Raw genomic sequence first — 21,208 nt, forward strand, 5'->3', positions numbered from 1 at the left:
GCCCTCGTTAGACGACGATACGCGGCTTGTGGACGAGTATCGCTGTGTGTCAATACCTTACAATAAACAAACAACATTGTTGTTTTTGTTTTTACTGAAGAGGAAATTCGTCACGTGTTTAAATGTCAGAGCCTGCAAATTTAGAAAAATATAAAAGCGTTATAGGATAAGTATTTTTGTACATGGTTATGCCTGTAAGTACCTCGAGAACAAAATCAATTTATTCGCCAAAGGACACCCAGTCAATAAAATAAAACTGTACCCAGCCATCCTTTACAGGTGTAAAACGAAAAAATATGAAGATATGTCTGGGGACTAATCTTGGATTTGAACGGTCAAAGACTAAAAATAATCGTCGTGATCAGCTGGTGGACAGACGACATATAGCTGCACCCCAAGCGACATCAGTCCCCACCCCCAACTCTACCCTCACTCCCGCTCCTTCTACGCATGCGCGCACACACAAAATGCAGAGCAGCGCCGGCTGGAAAGAAAGGGGGAAGTTATTGATCCACCCCGCATAAAGGGAGTTTTGGTCCTTAGACCAGCGTCAGCTACCGTCAGCCTTGAGGCGCGAGATCGAGTGACCGTCAAACGTCGCGGAGGCTCATGGGAAGCAGGTCGCACGTACCATAGTTATGCAGCTGACGTGGTGATCACGTAAGAAGCAAAAGAAAGCCGGGTGGGGATGGGGTGGGGATTGGAAAGGGATGGAGGGGGACTAATTGCCCGGCGTTACGACGTAATGACCAGGACACAGCGTGACGTCAGCACGTAATGGAGGCAGGGCCGTATCACGTTGTGGCTGATTGTCAACATCAATCGAAGACTTGGCAGCAGAGGCCGGTGACAATTTGCTGAGCGAAAATGTAGAAAATTAACACACGAGAACCAGAAATCGTGTCTGAGATCACGTGGGGAGCAGATGCAGGTACAGATACGCCATTAGAACCCCAGGCTGCTCATCCAGCCAGCTGGACGGCCGCGTGACGTAAGGTAGCTATTCCACCCGTGGAGAGGGTAGCTGACTCGGTAGAGGGTTGTGGAGTAGTAGAGTCCGGACACAGCCTTCATCAAAAGCTGTCCCCGAGATATAATGAAGACTCATCTCACTCCTCTACCACCGTGACTGTCTGACTCAAGAGCAAAGAATTCATAGGCAAGAGTTATATCCCTTTGAAGGTAGTCGTGCACTTAGCTATTCCATTATAGCTATAGCATAGCTCTTGTATCCAGTCTCATACAGTTTTACGAATTTCATATTTAAGACCGGTAAACATCCGGGTTCAACTAGACTTTACAGTTATTTTTGAACAAATCAGCTTTTAAGGCTAGCCTGCCTTGTTTTATTTGGACTGAGCTAAAAATAGTAACAATAAACAAGAAGATGTAACTTGTTTGTGGATGCGTTCTTCACAGTCCGATTGAAATTAAATCTTTAATAAATGGTATGATAAATACAAAGAAATTTTATCACAAAAGAAATTTTTCTGAGCATGGAGCCACGTGACCCAATCAAAGAAGAGACAACTGCTTAGTGTTGTGCAGAAAGAGCTGAATTTATTCCCCTTGTGGTATCACAATACCTTTGTTTTGGTTTTTTTACTTGACTGGGATAAAAATAATAAATACATGGTAATACATCAATGTCTGATATGTGCAGTCAGTCACTCCGGAAGCATCACCTGTGTCGTGATCCAAGTTCACCGCAGGTAAACACATCAACCGACTGATGGGGCAACGTGTTTCAGCAGGAGATAAATTAGAGAGCGGGACTGTGAGTGGTTCATTGTGTGTAGAGCATGATACGAGGAAAGAGGAGATCAAGATTCTCCTTCCGCCAACGTTTATCTCCCCTGATAAATCGGGTACCATTAGGTGAAGATTGCTACACTGTGCCACCTACCTTCCTGGCCTAGCATGTCTTTCTGAGCTTCCCAGGCGAGTAGGTCTACTCCTGTCTGTCTATGTCTGCACCACGCATCAGACGAGACACAATCGGCAGAAAGCTCCTTCTCCATCTCTGGCCATTCACGGGAAGTAATCGAAGTACAGACAAAGGCAGCAATGTCTCCAGCCAATTGTCGTCCTTGCTATTGCAAGGTATGTGTAAGTTTGCAGACTTTTCGTGATTATGTTAGGTTGCTTGTGTGTGTGTGTGTGTGCAATTTGTGTACAGATAATAAAAAAAGCAGATTTCTTTGAAGCTGACGTTTCTAGCAAAAGTAAAAGCAGTTTCTCAGGAAGAACTGTGCAGATGAAATCATAAAAAATGCAAACGTTTAAATAAATAGTAATTTCCAGGCGATTTAACGTTAATATGTTTGATCCCCAAGTGGGATGCGAACCGGGCATGACACAGTTGACGGCCTACGATGCTTCAGCGACAGAGCAAGATCCGCTTGAGCTCTCCCCGGACCCTGCTGCTGACAGCGCCGTACACCAGCGGGTTGGTCACGTGACCCAGGAAGAAAGTGTAGCGGAAGGTGAGGTTGCAGGTCAGGTTGAAGATGTCCAGCCAGAAGGGCAGCCAAGTGACGACGAAGATAGCAGTGCAGATGGAGAGCATAGTCCCTGCTTTCTTCCCCGTGTCGGGACCCTGCGGACTCGGGGTGACTCTAGCCGCCATGCTGGGGTCAAGGGTCCCGGTGGTGGTGCGTGCTTTTGTCCTCCACGGAGAGACCCTAGGTACAGTGGGTTGAACATCTAGAGAAATACAGAAAGACATGGATACATGTGACATAAATATATGCATGTGCGTGTGTGTATTTTTTATATTTATATTATTGCATACATCCATGTATATGCATACTTGACTAATTCAATATGACGTTTATGGTAAGGAACTTTTATTTATTTATTTTTACTTTTATTCATAAATTTATTTTTTATTTATATAATTTATTTGTTTAATCTCTCGCAGCTTCTATGGCTTTCTCTATCTCTGTGTATTTCTATCTTTGTCTTTCTCTCCACTTGTGTCTCACTCTGTCGCTCTTTTTTTTTTCTAAGTCATTTTTGTGGGTTTATCTACCTACCTATCTTCTGTTACACTTTCTTTTCTTTGTCACAAAATTCAGCTGCAGTTTTGTGTTTGATTTTGGTGTCAGATGTTGCTACCTGCGTGGTGAGAGAGTAGGTATAGAGAGGCTCACTCCTTTGTCCTTACTAAGAAAAGTAGTGACGGAGTTGCTTCCCTTTAAGCGTGATGCTACCAGAGTGCAGTCTCTCTATATCTACTCTCTCTGGTGAGACATTGCACAGTCTCATCATGAATAGCGAGTAAAAATATGTAAAAAAAAATCTGCAGTTCTGCTGGTCATTGTATCTCTTTATGTATTGTTGGTAAGGATATCGGGTCTCTCCGCCCTCCTACCCTTTCCCCCCATGCTGCATTGTCTCTCCTTTCTTAAATAACTTGAGCTGGCTGTACAAGTCATCTTCACAGTGATGTTTCATTTTTCTCATGAAGTATGAAAGCTTGGCAATAAATTTACCACAATTTAGTTTTCATGTCGATTACTTTAGATTTTGTGGAATTTTTACAGTATTTCTGTTTCAGTTAAAGAAGTACTTAGACCAACAGAAGTTCGTGATTACCTGCATTTTTATCTCCCGTAGAATCAATACCAATCAATGCATTCTCACTCCTCCCCAGTGACGAAGGCAGTGTACAGCCATCCTGGCGTAGAACAGGAGTTGGCAGACATCTTGAGGGCTTGTCGGTCCAGGCGGACACCACGTGACTTGTGAGTGCAGTTTGGCCGATTGTTTGGTTTCTTGCCTTTGTCTCAGAATTCACTCGTTCTCTTCTGGTTCCGTCGCTGCGTCCATGTTCCTGGCCCAGCGAGCACCGCGCGATGGTGTGGACTGTAGTCAGTGGAGCGAGTCTCCGCCTCCGCCGCCATTGTACACGTCGCCATATTTCTTTGTACATTTTGATATACAGGATGCTCATTAAGAGGACCGCGACGACGAAGTCCAGGACGAGAAATCCCTGGTACGCCATGGCCCACGACTCGTTAACGAGTCCCGGCGTAAACTGGCTTTACGCGCGGCCCTCGCGTGACGTCACTTCCGTCGTTTCGTTCTCGGCGCAGATCCGCTGGCTCGTGACGTCATCGAGGGAGACGGAGAAAATCGTCGCCGAAGGGAAAGCGATGATGACGCTGGTGATGGCGATGGCAGCGGTGATGGACTTGGCGGTCTCCGCCCGGTGGAGTCGGAGGGGCCTGGAGACGGACAGATACCTCTCCCCAGCGATGGCACACAGCGTGTGGCAGGAAAACGTCACGAGCGCGTGACGTAAGATCTCCAGCCCGCGACACGCCACGTCTGACGTCACGGCCTGCCACTCGAACGCGATGGTGTAGGGGATGATGACGCAGCACACCAGCAGGTCCACGACGGCCAAGACCCGGATGTAAACCGAGAACGACATCTTGTGCTTGGCTCTGCCGTAGACGATCAGAACGAGGACGTTACCCACTATCCCCGTCACGGCGTAGGCGCTCAGAACTATGGTCAGCTGCAGCAGCAGCGACATCTCGTCTCGCCTCGCAAAACCAAGCCGAGAATTCCCGAGACGAGAGCTTGTGGGATGCTGGACAGTTCACAAACTGTTTACCATTTCTGGGTTCGAAAAGAAACTCGCAAAAGGAGTCATCGATGTTGCATCAAAGTTCATCCCTCAGGGCTCGGTACCTGCAAGAAGCGGGACACTTGAGTTCTGCAATGAGTCGTCATAGTCTGGGAAATCCATGTTGGACATTACTACAAACAAGCTTGCAAGTTTGCACAGAGTAAAGCCATTTTACAAACACACACACGCACACACAAACAATATGCGATGGCAAGAAAACAAACGCTGACATGAAGACAAACTAAAGCTTTGACCTTTCCTGGTTCTGACAGATTGATGTCTGCGGTAATCATCCTGAAAACACGGTTTAATGAAGGAGTTATCCTTCATCCCGTGCCAATCATTACACCAATAATTCTTGTGCTTTTCGCTGGCTGAATTATTTGTCATCTAATGATGATTCTATCGATCTCTGTCTCTTCAAATCTCTCTATTATTTGCATTTTTTACAGTGATTTTATCTCGGTTTTTAAACACTTTTTTGTCACTCACTACCTCTTTCAGTCGCTCTCATATTGTGTGTGCGTGCATTCCTGTGAGAGAGGAAACGGGAGGGAGTGTCTCCATCCCCCTCTTTGTTGAAGATAACTTCACATTACCACCGAGGTGGCCATTAAAATCCAGTGAATAGCTTTCCTGCAACCATTTGCTCTCGTGTCAACCCTCCGCCAGAGCGATTTTTCTCGGTTTGCTTTTGCGGGATTTTTCCTCAAGAACAAATTGTTGCACCATCGATCCCTCCTGGACCCAGTCACGTGGTCCTTTACTTCTCAGTGGGATGCCCAACGTTTATCTGCTCATTGGCATCGGTCGAACATGAACCAAGCTTGTACCTGCCCACAGCCTTTCACCAGAAATTTCTGCACACAGTATGGCTAGTTTTTTTTAAATCAGATTTTCATATAAAAGTGTATAAAATTTTATTTCTAGCTGATTGAAGTGATTTATTATTATATAACAGAAATATGATCTTCAATAAATACAAGTATTTTTGTATATGCAACAAATGATGGTGTTCGTTGTTCATCGATGATTACAAGTATTTTTGTAGTATGATGTTGTATGTGTGATAATAACATTCGATGTGAGTATGCGCTTGAGTGGTGTTTAGTCCCAGGAAAAGTTTGTTGCCCTCAATGCTGGCGAATTTACTTATTAGAAATAATTTCGTGCTAATGTTAGCAGCCATGATAGTCTCTCACGTGACGCAAAGAAATTTCACATGGACATGAAATACAAAACTCAACATTCTCTTGCAAGTGTACATGGATTACAAATATTATTTTCTTAATATAGTCGTTTTTAACTTTTGTAGAGTTAATCCATGTCAAAATGCGCACACAAAAGCTGTCATCTACATTTCATTAGAACAATATATTTTCAAGACACCTAAACACCTGATTGCATATAGTTGTTAATTGTAAATTCCTGAAGAGAGCAAAGGATGTTCCCCATGTTATGATTTTCATGAATATCATATCGTGTTCTTTAGACAATCAAACTATCTCCCATCACCTGATTTAATATTGAAAACTTTATGTTCGTAAAAGTTATTAATACTCAAAGTCGTTAGGTAGTGTTAATCAGCAGGTCGACAATTTATTTGTACTTACGAATATTGCCAAAAAATAATCCCATTACTGTACTATCTGTATCATTTTCAGTAGAAATCGCCAATATAATCTTATTATAACCATAATGACAGAAAACATGAAAAAAGAAGATAATGACTATTATTGATTTGAAAACAACTTACTGATTAAAAACGTTTTCATAATTTTATTTTCCTGTCTTATAAAGAAGACATCATCGCTGCAGGACTGAGATGACCACTGTCGTCGTCAAAGAACTAAACTGTTAAAATCATAAGAAGCAGGAAGGAAAATTGAGACTTTCAAATACAGAATACAGAATTATTTACCGAGGACATATTTCTCATAATTTCAAAAGAAATAAAATAAATAAACGGCCAAACAAAATACTGTAACTGCTGTGCAAGAGGATTAAACACCAAACCGTGGTGGCTAGAGATTGGTTGACCTTTGTGCTGCTCTGAGAGGGTCAGGTGAAGTCAGAGGTCACCTACCTGAGACATGGCCACTGCCAAGCTTCAGGCTGCTGCTTGGTCACAAGGTGGACGACGAGAAACGTTGACACCTGGAGCTGGAAGCTGCAAGTCTACGACAACCACGAAGACGCGCGAGCTTCACTGTTAGCGCAAGGGATCATGGGTACTGCGGCCACGGCAGCTCAGTGGTGTCTCCTTCTGTGGTGGCATAACTCTCGTGTGTGCATACTTTTGTGTGTGTGTGTGTGTGTGTGTGTGTGTGTGTGTGTATGTGTTGGCATATTGCAGAAGTGTTAGCATGTGTGTATGTCCATATATTTCTGTGTGGACGTATGCATGTGCGTCTACGACAATCTTTTAGTGTGTGCATCTGTGTGTTTGTGTATTGTGCTCTGTGTCTGTGTGTGTACATACGTTTTCTTTATTGAAAAAAGGAAGAAAGGTGAATCGATGATGCAAATGAAAGAAATGAAAGAGCGAAAAATACATTAATTAATACATGGAAGAACCAAACAAACAAGTAAACAATAAAGAAACAACGAAAATGGATTGAAAAAAGAAAACAAAGAATGAAAATGAAGGAAACACGAATAAAGATATCTGGAGAGAAAAAAAATTGATCTCGTGGAAGCCTTCTGAATAACGATTTGTTTCGAGGGTTTTTATAATAAAGAATACTCTGTTACCAAGACAGCCAAAGAAAACAAGCAATGACACCGAAGGCTGGCAATGAGGCAGACCAGACTTCAATCCAGCCAATCAATACTCTTTTCACCTGTCACAACCCTTAATCTCTGGCCACCTAGAGGTCGAGGGTACACCTGCAACTGATTATGGTTATTTCAGTGTGTGTGTGTGTGTGTGCGGTTTTTGCTGTTGTTGTTGTTGGTGGTGGTGGTGGTGGTGGTGTGGGGGGGGGGAACATGTTGTTCCAGTAGAGAGTTGACAACACAGTGAAGCTGTCACAGTAGCGAATTCAATATCAGAAGCAGGTGACGAGGGACATGCGGCAGATTAACGAAGAGCGGTAGAGGAGGCGGTGGACTGGTCCGACGGATTCAAATCCATTATTTTCAGTTTTATTTCCGCACATTGCCATGTAGACGATGTATTGTAAATCGATTCCAGTCTTTTGGAAATGGTCTGTTCATGCTCTGCGAGCAATCCGCTTAGTTACACAAGTAGACCGGGTTAGTGCTCCGCGCATGAAAAAAAAATTATGAAGGTAGAAAATGTGGAAATCGAAAACTGTCTCTGGTTTAGTCTCGATTATCTTGCCGTATGTCTGGTCGATTCTCTAGCAAAGAGACAAATACTGCAACTTAAATACACCTCCTGAAGCCAGATCACCCAAAACAATCACAAAACTGACTACAAAAAAAAAATTAAAACATCAAAGATCACAGAAATAAAAGATTTTAAGTCATTGATTCCTCGAAAAGATTTTACTACCAAGACACCGTGCTTTAATCTGTTGTAATTAAAGTTTTTAGATGTTTAATTAAGTCGCGCAGTATATATAAATAGTAAATCAGAATCTTTCTTCTTTGCCTGCTGACTCATTAGCAGCCGGGGTTAACTGCTTCTTTGTTGTTGTAATCACATGCTTTTTGGACCTGTGCTGTCCTCGCCAGACTATTTCTCGACTTAATGGCTTTAGCTTAGTCTCTGCCACCCTCTATTTCTTTCTCTTGTCTTCCTGGAGTTTCTTTCCTTGTCCTTTCATTCTTCAGAATGATCCAGCCTTCTCCGTCCGCCATCTGTTATTATCATTCTTTAATCTCTCTTCGTCTTTATTCCATCCACTTTTCATTTTCCTTTTTCACTGTCGTCTGTTCACTTATTTCTGAATTTGCTGCTAATACTATGGAATCATTTTTATTTCCATCTCTTTTGTGAGAGTTTTTTTCCTTTTTTTTCTTTTTTTTTTTCCCCCCTCAGCTGTTGATAACAGTATCTCGCCCTACGTTGCAGGGGAAGTAACTGTGTAAAGAAACGCATTTTCAGACAAAACCACAGTTATGGGACTTGGCAGTCGTCGTGATGAGTAACATGATTCAATATTTCATATCGGGTGGGATAAGTAGCTGTGTCCTAATGCTTCTCTGGACTTCTTCCTCTTTCATTATTTAAAATAAAGTCGCAATAGCTTTTAAAGCTAAAATATTACCGTTGCAAGGTGGACCATAAACTGAACAGAAAATGTTGTTTAGAGAAATTTTACAGCATGATCACCTTTAATCAAAATAAAACATTCACAATCAGGTAGTCCTTCGTGAGATTATTTTGAGTTCTTCAACCCACCGGCATCAAATATTGAGAGCGAAGCGATAAATGACAAGGGGTGAGGAATCTTCTCAGTCAACAAATTTTGTCCAAAAATTTTTATTTTAAAAGTTGTTTCCCTTTGTTACTTTTGCCGAACGTACGGGCGTAATTCATACTTTGTCAGGAAATATACAAATAAGCTAATCTTCAAACATAGTATCACTTCTGTGTCACTATGACATTTCTAGATCATTGCCAATCCCTAGCAACCAACGCTTCTTTGTCGCCGAAAGACAAAAAGCTCATCCTGCAGACAATGTTGCTTATTACTTTGAAATTACTTTCCCTCTGTTTCTCAAATTTTACCTGTTGGCCCTACCTCCGTGTCATCTCATGCCTACCTTACTCAAATGTTGTGTTTGTTGAGTTGCAAACTTTTTCCCAGCCAGGAGCATCTCTGGTCTAGGCAGTGAACCCCAAAATTTCTACATCATCAACCGGTAATAGGGAAGTTATCATCTCTGACAACGGGCAAACCTCGTTTTATAAGCATCCAATCCAAATCAAGGTCAAACTTTCTCGTTACCATAGCGATGAGAAAAAAAAATGTACGAAAGAAAGGAAGCTGGAGTTTACCACTATGCTTTAGTTAGTTGATTGGTTGTTTGGAAGTTCCTTTGACCTAGAGATGATAATTTTGTGTTGTATAGTAGAAGTGACGGAGGTCATAGAAAGTCAGTGTTGCCATGGACAACCCTGACTACCAGCATCTTTAGTAATAGCCACATCCAGCTAGAGGTGCATGTGCACAGAGACGACATCTGAACTCCGTGTTTTACATTCGTCAGTGCATTGGTAACAGCTACTGAGCTACCTGACCCCCTTCGATGATGACCTCAATGATTTGTAGCGGTGGTAGAGATCGAACACGACTTTCAGAGAGACTTAGGGTGGCCTTCTATGCCAAATACTCCTTCACCAACATCCCTCTCTAGTGCGTGTTGTTGTCACGGATCACTGGCAACATCCTCACCTTCCCCTCTCTTCCCCTCTACCCCCTCGCCGACCCACCCTGTAGTTCCCTAGCGGCACCACCGAGGTGCAAATCTCGCCGACTTGCTACAGCCGCCAGGACGACCGCGGTGCACCTACAGAACAAGAAGAGGACAGCGGAAACCCGCTCGATTTCGTCAAGTCTGCAGGGCTCATTTACCTACAGGTAGACATCAAAGGCGCCGCTGGCGGTCTAATTAAGCCGACAGGTGGGGCGGCGCGAGAGAAAGGGGTATGAGCCATGTAAACGAAGCGTGCAAAAAGAAAGGGCCGGACCGCTGCGAGTCCCCCTTCTCCCTCCCCTACCCCGTTCCAGCCGGGACACAAAGGTCGCGAACTTGACCTTGACCGTCATCCCCTACTCTCCTCCCCCCCTACACACACACAAACTCACAACACTCATCCCCCTCCCTAAAGGGTGCACGGGGCACCAGGTTGCTCAGTGTGGAGAGACCTGTGTCTAGTTGTGGGTGCACGGGTGGTGCACGAGAGGACAGGGTGTACAGACGCTCAAGTTCCCCCAGTGCACGGGAGGAGCATCACAGGTAGATAACTCCACCAAGGTCTCCACCGCCTCCCTCAGTCCGCGGGGAAACTCCCTGGTATATAAATAGACCTGTGCTTACTGTGCACATTTAAACACTTCTCGTTAATTGAGTTTTTAATCTCGTTCTTTCTTTAACTTCATCGACTTCAGTCGACCTCGGGGCTAGACTGTCTAGTTTTTCTTGTGTGTCTGAGAATAAATTTTCTTTGTCGGATTCTTGGTGACATATTTGTGATTGATGATTTTTTTTTTTAATCGTGATGGGTGGATTGCCTTCGACGTTATCTAACTTGAAAATCATGACAACATATTTCGGGTGGAATTCACAGTCACGTGACTTGCTGTCCTTCGAATAAATTGCCCATCGTTGTAAAATTCTCTTTTTTTCACAGCACCAGAATACAAATAGACAAATAGAGAAATGAGTATGGATGTACTAAATACAAACATTACACACATACATACACACACATATATATGAATGCATAGATCAGTAAATACATGACTCATACAAATGTGAATGTATGCATATATATATATTGATATGCAAGTACACATGTTTATAAGGCATGCATACTTTATACTTTGACAGAGAGAGACAGATTAACACTATGAACTCATAAGAACAAAGTAAGTATTCGAAAAAGTAAACATAAAGTACATATAGACGCAAACACACGCACGCACTCACGTATGCATGCGCGCGCTCGCAAACATTCAGACACAAACACACCCAAACAAAAACAAGACAAAATGTTTTTGTGGTCATAATAAATTTTGAAACACCCCAGGTTGTTACTCCACTCTACTACCCCAACCTGCAATGAACTTCGCAACCTTTCACCGGGGTACACGGGCCCCGGAGCACAAGTCTTGTACACGACGCGCCGGCAAAGAAATCAGAAAATGGCGCCATTAACGAACCTCAACAGCGCCGACAAGAGTAGCGGCCCCTTTTTTTCAAATTTTTTAAAGAACTAAGGCCCACAAGGGAACTACATCCAAGACGTAGTTGTCACCCCTTTCTCCCATTTTTTCCCCTTTCTTACTTTCTTTTATTTCATCTCCTACTTGTGGCCGAGACTAGTGTAACCCACAGGCCACTTGTTTACCAATGAATTATGCAACGACGGTCGGGCAAGGCTAGACCTTTGTCGCCTCCCAGTTGTAGAGAGTACCTCCCGCCGGGAGGCCCGAGATACGCGGAATGCAAAGTTAGTCAGATGTGAAATTTCTGGCTCGTAGCTCCACTCGGAGCTTTCTCTGCAAGTGGCGGTGAGGCCCCTTAGCAGACGATTCAATCAAAAATCACTTTTTTTTAATTCTTCGTCTTTCTCTTCTTTTTCTTTTTTTCACAGCTCCCCTCTCCAGACGAGAAAGAAATACCCGAGTCTTCACAGCGCGTCTGAATTCCCTAATAGTCGGGTACCTGCGGTAGGCGGCCGTTTTTATTCACGCCATTGTAACAGCGCAATGAGTATATTTGCGAGGTTTCATTTGCCGAATCTTCCTGAAGGGAGGAAAACCTCGCTCTCCACCATCGTTGTGTGGATTTGAATGTGTACCAGACGCACCTTTTGCTCCGGTCCACACTGAAGCCTCTGGCTCTTCCCATTCCATCCAGTTTTCAGACACAGACGAAGCCAAGGATGAACACTGTTCACTCTTCGTTAGTTTTCTTCTTTTAGCATTGGACAAACAGGGTCTCCTGTTCCACGTGCACTGCTTGTACATCTTTCTTATTTTAAATTAATATATTACTTTATATTACATTTATATTATGCCTTATATTGGTTTAATTATTATGCTGGTGGAGGTCTGAAACTTTTCAATGTGATAGCAGAACGGACCAATCAACCAGTAGATTGGACGACTAGAATAATATTGTAGAAAATATTTCTTTTTTTAAATGGCAAGTGCAAGAGGTTTGGGGGGCACTGCTAACTCAACCTCCTACAGTTTGATTCTGAGTAAACAATAAATCTAAAGACTAAAAAAATAATGTCCTCCCCTCTCCTTAGCTTCACTTCGTTTCTGCACACAACTTCATTTCTTTCCTCAAACCCAAGTTGTCAGCTTTCTTTTTCTCTAACTCGAAAATCACATCAGCGCTACTAAATGGTTTTCCCAACACTTTAAAAACAAGTGTACCGGAACGATTAGGAGACATTACCTTAATTTTATTAGCGAGTATAAAGGGATGAAAATGTTACCTTAAAATTACTTTGCGCGGCCCTTGAAGCTCGAGAGGACCATGTCGATCCCTGGCCCCTTAGCCCCGACCCTTGGCTCCGCCTCCAGAAAGAGGCTCCCCTATTTTTACTGAGTGTTTAAGTCAGGAACAAAGAGAAGAAGACACTTTGTCCAAAGCTACGTTGAAGGTATTCTCTAGACCAGCCGGGTAGAATACACCCGACTCGAATTACCGCGCCTCATTGAAGAGCCACTGCCAGGCGGTAGGTCGGCTGTCTCGTATGGTTGATCAGACGTGACAGAAATCACTTTCTATCCGTGTGAAGACCGGCACTTTGCTAAGGGTAGTGTGATGAGCGCCGAGCAAGATATAAAAATCACATTCCGGATTTGCTGATGCTTAGCTACAGTTTCGAGGCTAAGATGAAGGAAGGAAGTTAAAGCTTATTCATTTGGTGGAGAACATAAGCAGCACCTGAGTTCCCCTTTCTTTCCTTCTTTAAGATATGAAACTATCGGCAAACGTGTAGATAGGGACCTGTGGGCAAACTTGTAGACACTCACCTGTGGACAAACTTGTAGACACTCACCTGTGGACAAACTTGTAGACACTCACCTGTGGGCAAACTTGTATACACTCACTTGTGGACAAACTTGCAGACATTCACCTGTGGACAAACTTGTTTGCTAGCACTGGAGGAGAAATGTGTCTTGTGTGAGGCTCTCAACATGATGCTTCCTGAACCTCAAAGCGTTTACATGAGTTACAACTGTAAGTGATGATCTTCAATACTCACAGCTCGTGATAAATATCTTATGTAAGTAAGTTTGGGAGAAATGTGTTGTTAAGACATTCCATGGTGTATATTATGGTTGAAGACGGTCACTGGAGCTTGAAATAAAATTAAAAAATGTAATAAAAATTAATTAATTTAATTAGGCTTTGGCATTTGAGACAGCGCCGAGCTCTCTTGATCATAATACCTATGTTTTACATATTATGGCTAAGAATAGAGTCAAGCACGTGGAGTTCATTTTGCAGGTGTTCCAGCGATCTTTTGTCTCGCTAAGCAATTTTAACCAAGTCAAGACATAGCAGGTAATCTGGGGGGTAAAAGTGGGGGAAACAAGAGGGTGAAAAACATGATTATGTCTGTCTCGATCAGTCGTACCTGGCCTGGCACACATATGGAATATTTCTTGGGTCATTAGGCATCGCACAGGTAAAACCTCTTTAACTTACAGCTGGGTTCAAAGAAGGAGTTCTTCGGCGGAACGTCTTCTTTTCGTCGCAAGCTTTCACATCAAACGACGTTGGCCGAGAACAGCTTCTTTCAAAAGCCCTCGTGATAGCGCGACACAAAGCCTCCTCCACACAGGCCCCGCCGTCGCCGTTTCATTAATCATAGCGCGGGGGGGTAGGGTTTCACCGAGATGAGGCTCTGAATGACGGAAACAAGTTTCTTCTCCTCGCAGCCGCAACAAAGGGCACCTGCACGCAGGAAACCTGTTGCTCTCCACTTTTTTTTTAAGGGTAGGAGGGGAGGTGAGTTTGGAAGGGGGGTCGTCTGAAGACAAAACAGAAAGGAAACCGTGGGTAGGCCTCCCATAGACACTGCGATCTGCTGGCAGGGGCTTCTGTCTTGTTCGTTCTTTCAGTCCTCCAGTACTCTCTCTCTCTCTGTCTTCTCATTTTTCTATTTTTTCTGTGTGAGCATTGGCGGGTGGGTGCGTGTTTGTGTGTGTGTGGCTGTAATTAGTTACCTCAGCACGAGAGCACGCGCGTGTGATCGTGTGTGTATATATGTGTGTGTGTAGACGGCATGGAGTTATCAGTATGTGTGTGAGAGAGAAAGAAAAAGAACGCGTGTGTGCATCATCATCATCACTCTCGGGTACCCGCCCGACTCGGAGGAGACCGGCCCGTCCATGAGGCCGAACTGCCAGTACTAGTCTCCAGTGGGGGACAGGGGGAGACGCAATGAGACGAACCACTGGAGCTGATCTTGAACACCTTTGGAAAGGTCCCCAATCTAGCAGCCTGACCACTCTTTGAGATGATGATGATGATGATGAGGAGGAGGAGGAGGAGGAGGATGTGGATGATGATGAACTTTATTAATCCCCGATCACGACGAGGATGTGCTTATTTGTGGAGGGGTCGGGATGGGACTGTTCTTTCAACTCCAGTGCCTCATGGGACACTATTTGCTCTCCCCTACCTGAAGGGTGAATGGTCGTTTTTAACCTGGGCCGCGACCAGTTCAGGATGGTATTAGTGATGATGCTTCGAATCATCGTCCTGACTGAACTTCTTCTCTTAACCTAGTCCATCTCCTCTTCAACCACACCCCAGCCGAGATCCGTCTGTGTGTGTGAAACAAAAAGGCAAAGGTCGTCCCCTAACCTTTTGAGGTCGTGTAAGATCCCTCACTTTTCTCGAAGCCAGTTTTACCTGAGGGCGGTGCCCATCTTTTCCCCCTCGCTGCTTTACCTTCCCCAACCCTCTGAGGAGTCAGGTACCCGTTCCCGCTGGATCGACTGCGCTACTCGGGTATCGAACCGCCGCCTCTCAATCCAGCGCTGTAACCACTCGGCTATTTGCTTCCCTTGCATGACTGTATGCGCATGGTTTGTGTGTGTTTTCCAGACACTCATTGTGTGGTCTATGATCTTTTCTTGCTCTCTCCGCGCCACCCAACACCCACACCCCTCTTTATCTTGGCTTTTTACCTGGCTGTTCCTCCTGTCCCTTCAGCACTATCAAGATGTTTATGTTGCCCCTCTGTTAGCGCTACCTCGCGGTCACAAGTTGTGTTTCTTTGTATTCTCTACGCAACCTGCTCTTATCTTCAACTGACTTTTTAAAAATGTTTTCACGATGCACTATCTACATACATTTTCAAACAGACGCATTTTCTTTTTTTTTATTATTTTTACTTATTTTTATTTCTCGTTGTTCTGTCATGCCATCCTCCGCTGAGGCGATTTATAATCAGGACTTAAGTACAGTTTTACCCTGGTCCTAGATATGACAAATCAACAGTTTTGGTTTCATTTTTTTTTTGTTTTTGTTTTTTTTTTTTTTTTTTTTTTTTTTGTTTTTTTGGTGGGGTTGGGTTTTTGTCTTTGATACGCTCGTATAAATATATTTAAAGACAGTGTTCATAGCTAACATACTGATTTAATGCCAGAAATGTTATGACAGAAAGTTATCCTGATCCTCCAACACATTTTAATTCTTTCTAGCCATCAGTCCTCGCCATCATAGCCCCTTCCCAGTCTGCTGTTACTCCTTCCGTCCATCTGTTATGACCGAAAAAAAAATATGCCAGCCAGACATTAGCTTTGGGCAGAGTTCAGATCTCAGCACTCTCGAGAAAAATTTTTTTTTTCGTCGTGATTAAAACTGAATACATCGGAGTAAAACTCCTCAGGTGTCAACAACGACTTTACTCGTTCGTCGTTCGATCACTCGTCCCACTTCCTCCTTCTTCCGCCTTCCTGTTTTGTTGTTGTTTTTCAGTCATCAGATTGACGATGCACGTGGAGAACAAATAGTCATGTGATAGGTAGCCTCTTCCTCCTTCACCACCATCATCATCACCATGCTGACCCCGGTCTGTTTATGTCCCCCTCCCCCACTTTTCTCCACCCCAACCACTCCATCCCGTTCTCATCCCTTTGCTCGTTCTCTGCCTCCCCACATCTCCACTCTCACCTTTCGCCAACACGAGCGCCGGAGACGAAGAAAAAAGAAGAAGGAAATAAAAAGCTAAGACAGACTGCAGCCCCCATTCACACGCTGCTCGCTTGTGAGGTCCTAGCTTCAGGCACCAGGTGTCGCTTTTTCACTTGAACCCCTCTTAAAAACAGGCTGCGGCATGTTCATCACAATGTGAGTCGCCGAAACAAAAAATTCGACACCTTTTATGCTTTCATCTTTGCTTACGAAATGTCAGGCTATAAGAGAGGATTTTTTTTTTATTAACGAATATACTCATTCTGGAAGTAGCTGAAAAATTGTGCCGTTGTCTGTCGAAATGTACAAATGAATGTGATTGGCTACAATTTATGTGACGTTAGAAATGATTGGTTTGATACTTTCTGGAAGAATTCAATTGGGAAAAAGGACAGTTTTCGTTCTTTCTACTCTTTTCTGACAATCTTTACACCCCTTGAGCCTTCCCCATGACACCAAAGATGTTCACTGCTCAGAACAACGCTGAAATCTCCAAAAGCGTTCTGTTTTCTGACAATGTTCACAGTAATGTTGGACTTTGAGCGTTGATATCCAAGCTGACTTAAAGTGTGGCTGGCCTCTTCTTCGACACTTTGAACACCTCCTTCTTCTCCTCCTCTCTCTTTATCTCTCTTTTTTCTCTTTCTTTTCTTCCTCTAATTCCTCGCACTTGGATGCGCCGTTACCTAGCAGATTTAGAAGCTACTTTCAGTCGGTGGGGTTCCATTCTCTTCCCTTCAGAAAGACCACTCGTCAGAATCAGGCGTGGCTGGCACCGGTCCAGACCCCTTAAGGGTGAAGTACTGGTGCTTTTGTTGTTGCTACTGACCCTGGTGATGGTGGTGCTAGAGGGTTTCAACCTTTAAAACAAAGCAAGGCAGAGTCTACTTCTAACCACTGCCTTTGTGTTCTCCAAACCACTCGGTTCGAACATAGTCTCCCTTTCGTGAGATAAACAGGGTGATGATGGAAGCGATGACTCTGAGGACGACGAAACGAGGGCTAATTACAATGACATTTCTTCTTTAACTGCAGCACAAATGTTCGGTTTGTAAGCCTACAGGTCTGAACAGTCCCTGTACACTCAGTCTGGAGGAGGTAAAAAATTGAATCTTTTATCTGTTGTGATGTACAAGCGAATCTGATTGGCTACAACTGATGGCGATGCTGGAAATGAATCGCGAACAAGAAATGAAGGCACTGCGTCCAAAACCAGATCCTGGACATTAGGTGAAAGAAGGGAAGACCAGGCAGATATCAGAATCAAATAGAAAATCTTTTGAGTTATGTTTTCTTGCTTGAAAGACTCAGGGTGGTTTTTTTTTTTTCTTCTTTTTCTTTTTTTCAAGCTAGGGCGTGTTTGAATCGAGCTTTCGAGTGCTGCGCTTGTTTTGCTGGGAGTTATTTTAAAGCCCGTGTTGTTGTGTTCCTTGGAGTTATTGTTTTGTTTTGTTTTTTTCTTTGCTTCATTTTTTATGATGCTTTCCTCACTGCTTTGCTATGAATACATCTGTTCAGCAACAGTTTCTTTTAAAAAAATAATAATTATCTCCCTCTTACATTCTCCCAATGTCTCTTAACTCCATGATTCACTCCCTCTTTCTCTCCTTCGCTCATTCCATCTCGCGCCACAGTCTCTTTCGCTTCCGCCACATCATGTCTTCTTAAAACCTATGGGAGAGGGGTATCCCTCTTTTTTATCCCCCCACCCCCACGGCTCGCCCACTCTTCTTCTCTTAAATGACTGAATGAAATAGCAAGAAAGAGGAGAGCTGAGAAGTTGTACGAGTTAGTTAATAGTAAAAAGTTTTTCTTTCTTTCTCTAACTTTTCTCACTTTCTGTCATTGTCTATCGCTTATTTGGCGGTCAGGAGACGCAACGGTTAGCGTCTGTCTCTAATCCAGTGAGGATTGGGTGCTGTGGGTTCAAATCTCGTATCTGGCACAATGGTCTTTCTATCCGCCAACTTTGCAGAACTTCATTAAGCGCAGGACAATTTTTGTCCAGGTAAAAAGTCTTTAAATACAAGCATGAACTTTCACCTCCATGTGATCACTTAACGTTGGCTCTGAGCTTTCAATCTTTTCTTGTCGGGCTGTAATCTTTCAGACAGTTTTACACTCTGAACCTACAAAAATTTGTTTATTTTGCGAAAACAGTTTCTCAAGAGAATAGTTTGGATATTAGATGACTTCATCAAGAAACTGTAAGTCGTCTGCTACCTGCTCGTTCCCAAAAATATAAGAAGCACACCTGTGATGATGTCTGTAAAGTATCAAACAGTTTTTTTCCTTATTTCGTCTAAAGATTGTTATTTTTTTCTAAGATACCGTGGCAGCGATTTTACAGAGAAAGAAGGTACAGACGATCCCCGTATCACAGTTTATTTTCTCGTTGGGGTTTTTTATTACTATTTTTTTTCTTACCTCAGTTTGTATTTGATCTGATGGCAAAGACAGTCTCTGTCTCTTTCTTAAGTGTTAAGACTCGGTGATCGGAGGTAAGAGGTGTGATTGGATGATTTTGACGACGATGATGGAGGTTTTTGTAGGAAGTTGAGGTGATGGCGACGGTGGTTGTCTTTCGTGGCCGGTTATCTCCCCTACCTTAGAGTCTGTTGTTTATGAATGTCTTCCTTTTACACGATTTTCTTTATGCTTTCATTTTTAAGCCTTTATTCTAGCTTCTTGTGATGTTTTTGCGGGGAGGGAAGCTTGTTGTTACAGCGAAAGTTCTATCTGCCATCAATAACCACCAGAAAGCCACATCGAGTTCTAGGATTCCCACAGCCCTTGCCCGGTTCCCAGACGGAGGGAATTCTCGCTCTGTCTCATTTCCACTTGGCACGGTGAGCGGGCACTCGTCGGCGAGAAGTTATATGCGTGCATGTGGGTGGCTGCTGCATTCTGGTAGGCAGCGTCTTTGTCAGGTGTGTATTATTGACAAAACGTTTGAAGAGGTTTTTATGGGTGCAGCGATATGCCGGCTGTAGCAGGTATCTGGCGAGAATTGGGCCAAAAATAAAATTTAAACCGGCATCTGTGTGTGCGTGTGTTATTTTGTGTGTGTGTGTGAGAGAGAGAGAGAGAGAGAGAGAGAGAGAGAGAGAGAGAGAGAGAGAGAGAGAAGATTGTGTGTGAGAGAGTTATTGTATGTGTGTGTGTGAAAACGACTATTGGTTTCCGGATGACAGCTTCCACGCAATGCAACAAATATTAGTGTTCTTTAATACCTCTGTTTCATTCTTTAATTCTCCCTTCTCTCTCTCCAAGTAATCATTCTCAGCATTTCCCTCTATCACTCTCTCTGTCTCTCTTATCATCATAACCAACATGTCATTTAGTAAATTTTAATATCACCACTTATCATGGTTGTATAATGGGCCTATCCCTAAATAGTCTCTCTATCTCTTTCACAGATTAATCAAATTATCGGTTTGTTTATCATTATCTGTATGTCACGAAATGGATGCCGAGCATTCAGATACATCTTGTAACGATACGCGATACTTCACCGCGATACGGGTGTGTCGGTGCACCCCAGTAAGTTCTCGCAGGTTGTTGGGTGCACGTGAAGACAGACGCTCTGAGCGCAGGAAATACGCTTGCGTCGGACACATGCGCACGGGGGAGGGCAAGGTGAGTGTGCGGAGGGGGAGATAAATAGATTTGTTATACTGCGAGGAGTTGATGCTCCTGGTTATGAAGTGCACAAAATGAGGACCAGCTCGAGACTCGCTGGGGAGCGAAGGGGGGAAGAAATGAGGGGTCGGGGTTCAACACGGTTGTTGGAAGACTTTCTTCCTGAAGAGACATTTCACCTTTTGGATCCCTGTTAGTGAGACGGGGTTCAATTCGATTTCCGTGCCTTTCTTTTTTTTTCTTCTTCTTCTTCTTCTTTTTGTGTTCCCTTTCTTTTTCCTGGCAATGGAGAGAAGCGTTCGAAACAGAGTTTTTCACCTCTTCGGCTAGTTATACTTATACATAGTCTGCTTGTAGTTTGTTGTATTTTGTTACCTTTCCAGTTTTTTTTTTACCTGTAGTCAGCAACCAGCAGTGTTGTTAAAAGTGGTTAATTACTTTCACGATGAAAAAAAAATAACTGTAAACACTCTTTTTATGTCTTTCTCACTCTGCTTTTCTCCTCCCATTTCGCCCTTCGTCCCTGCTTTCTCTTTTGACCCTCCATCCGGGCATCTTCCGCAGTCAGACGCAGGGCTGAACTAAGGCGACCGGGGCATGGAACAGACAGGAGGGGTTAATGCCTTAGGACTCCTGGAGGTGAGCTGGTCGTACAGTCTTAGGCTTCCTTCACACGGTGTGATCTCTTGGGGTCAGGTGTGGCGACCCCGGAGCGCGTGCGTGTGCGTGTGTTAGGCTTAGGCTTGTTTATAAACACGCGTGCGTATACATGTGTGTGTGTCTGTGTGTGTGAGTGAGAGAGAGAGAGAGAGGCTGTGTGTATGTGTGAATAACAAGTATGTAAATCTGTATATCCTTCTTATGTGTGTCGTATGCATCAGTGCATTTATGTGCACGCACGTGAGTGAACGCACTTAAAGCCTCTTGTTTTACGCTCGTACTTAAATTTGAAAGCCGTTATTACCTTTGCTTTTCAACAAGAGTGCTGATGTACCTTTCTCAAGCTATATTTCGTTCAGGTGCACACGCATGACTGCTCATTACATCCGGGAA

The 21,208-nt window shown here is 43.6% G+C and overlaps 1 protein-coding gene across 1 annotated transcript; it reads right to left on the reverse strand.

Annotated features, from left to right (window-relative positions):
* Nucleotides 1–1,620: 1,620 nt before the first annotated feature.
* On the reverse strand, nt 1,621–5,559 carry LOC112575468 (probable G-protein coupled receptor No9). Its single transcript, XM_025257356.1, is given in 2 exon segments — nt 1,621–2,706; nt 3,601–5,559. Coding segments are annotated over 2 exon segments (1,272 nt in total). The 5' UTR covers nt 4,547–5,559; the 3' UTR covers nt 1,621–2,380.
* Between the last annotated feature and the right edge of the window lie 15,649 nt (nt 5,560–21,208).

The sequence above is a fragment of the Pomacea canaliculata genome, linkage group LG11, assembly GCF_003073045.1.
Source record: "Pomacea canaliculata isolate SZHN2017 linkage group LG11, ASM307304v1, whole genome shotgun sequence".
Lineage (NCBI taxonomy): Eukaryota > Metazoa > Mollusca > Gastropoda > Architaenioglossa > Ampullariidae > Pomacea > Pomacea canaliculata.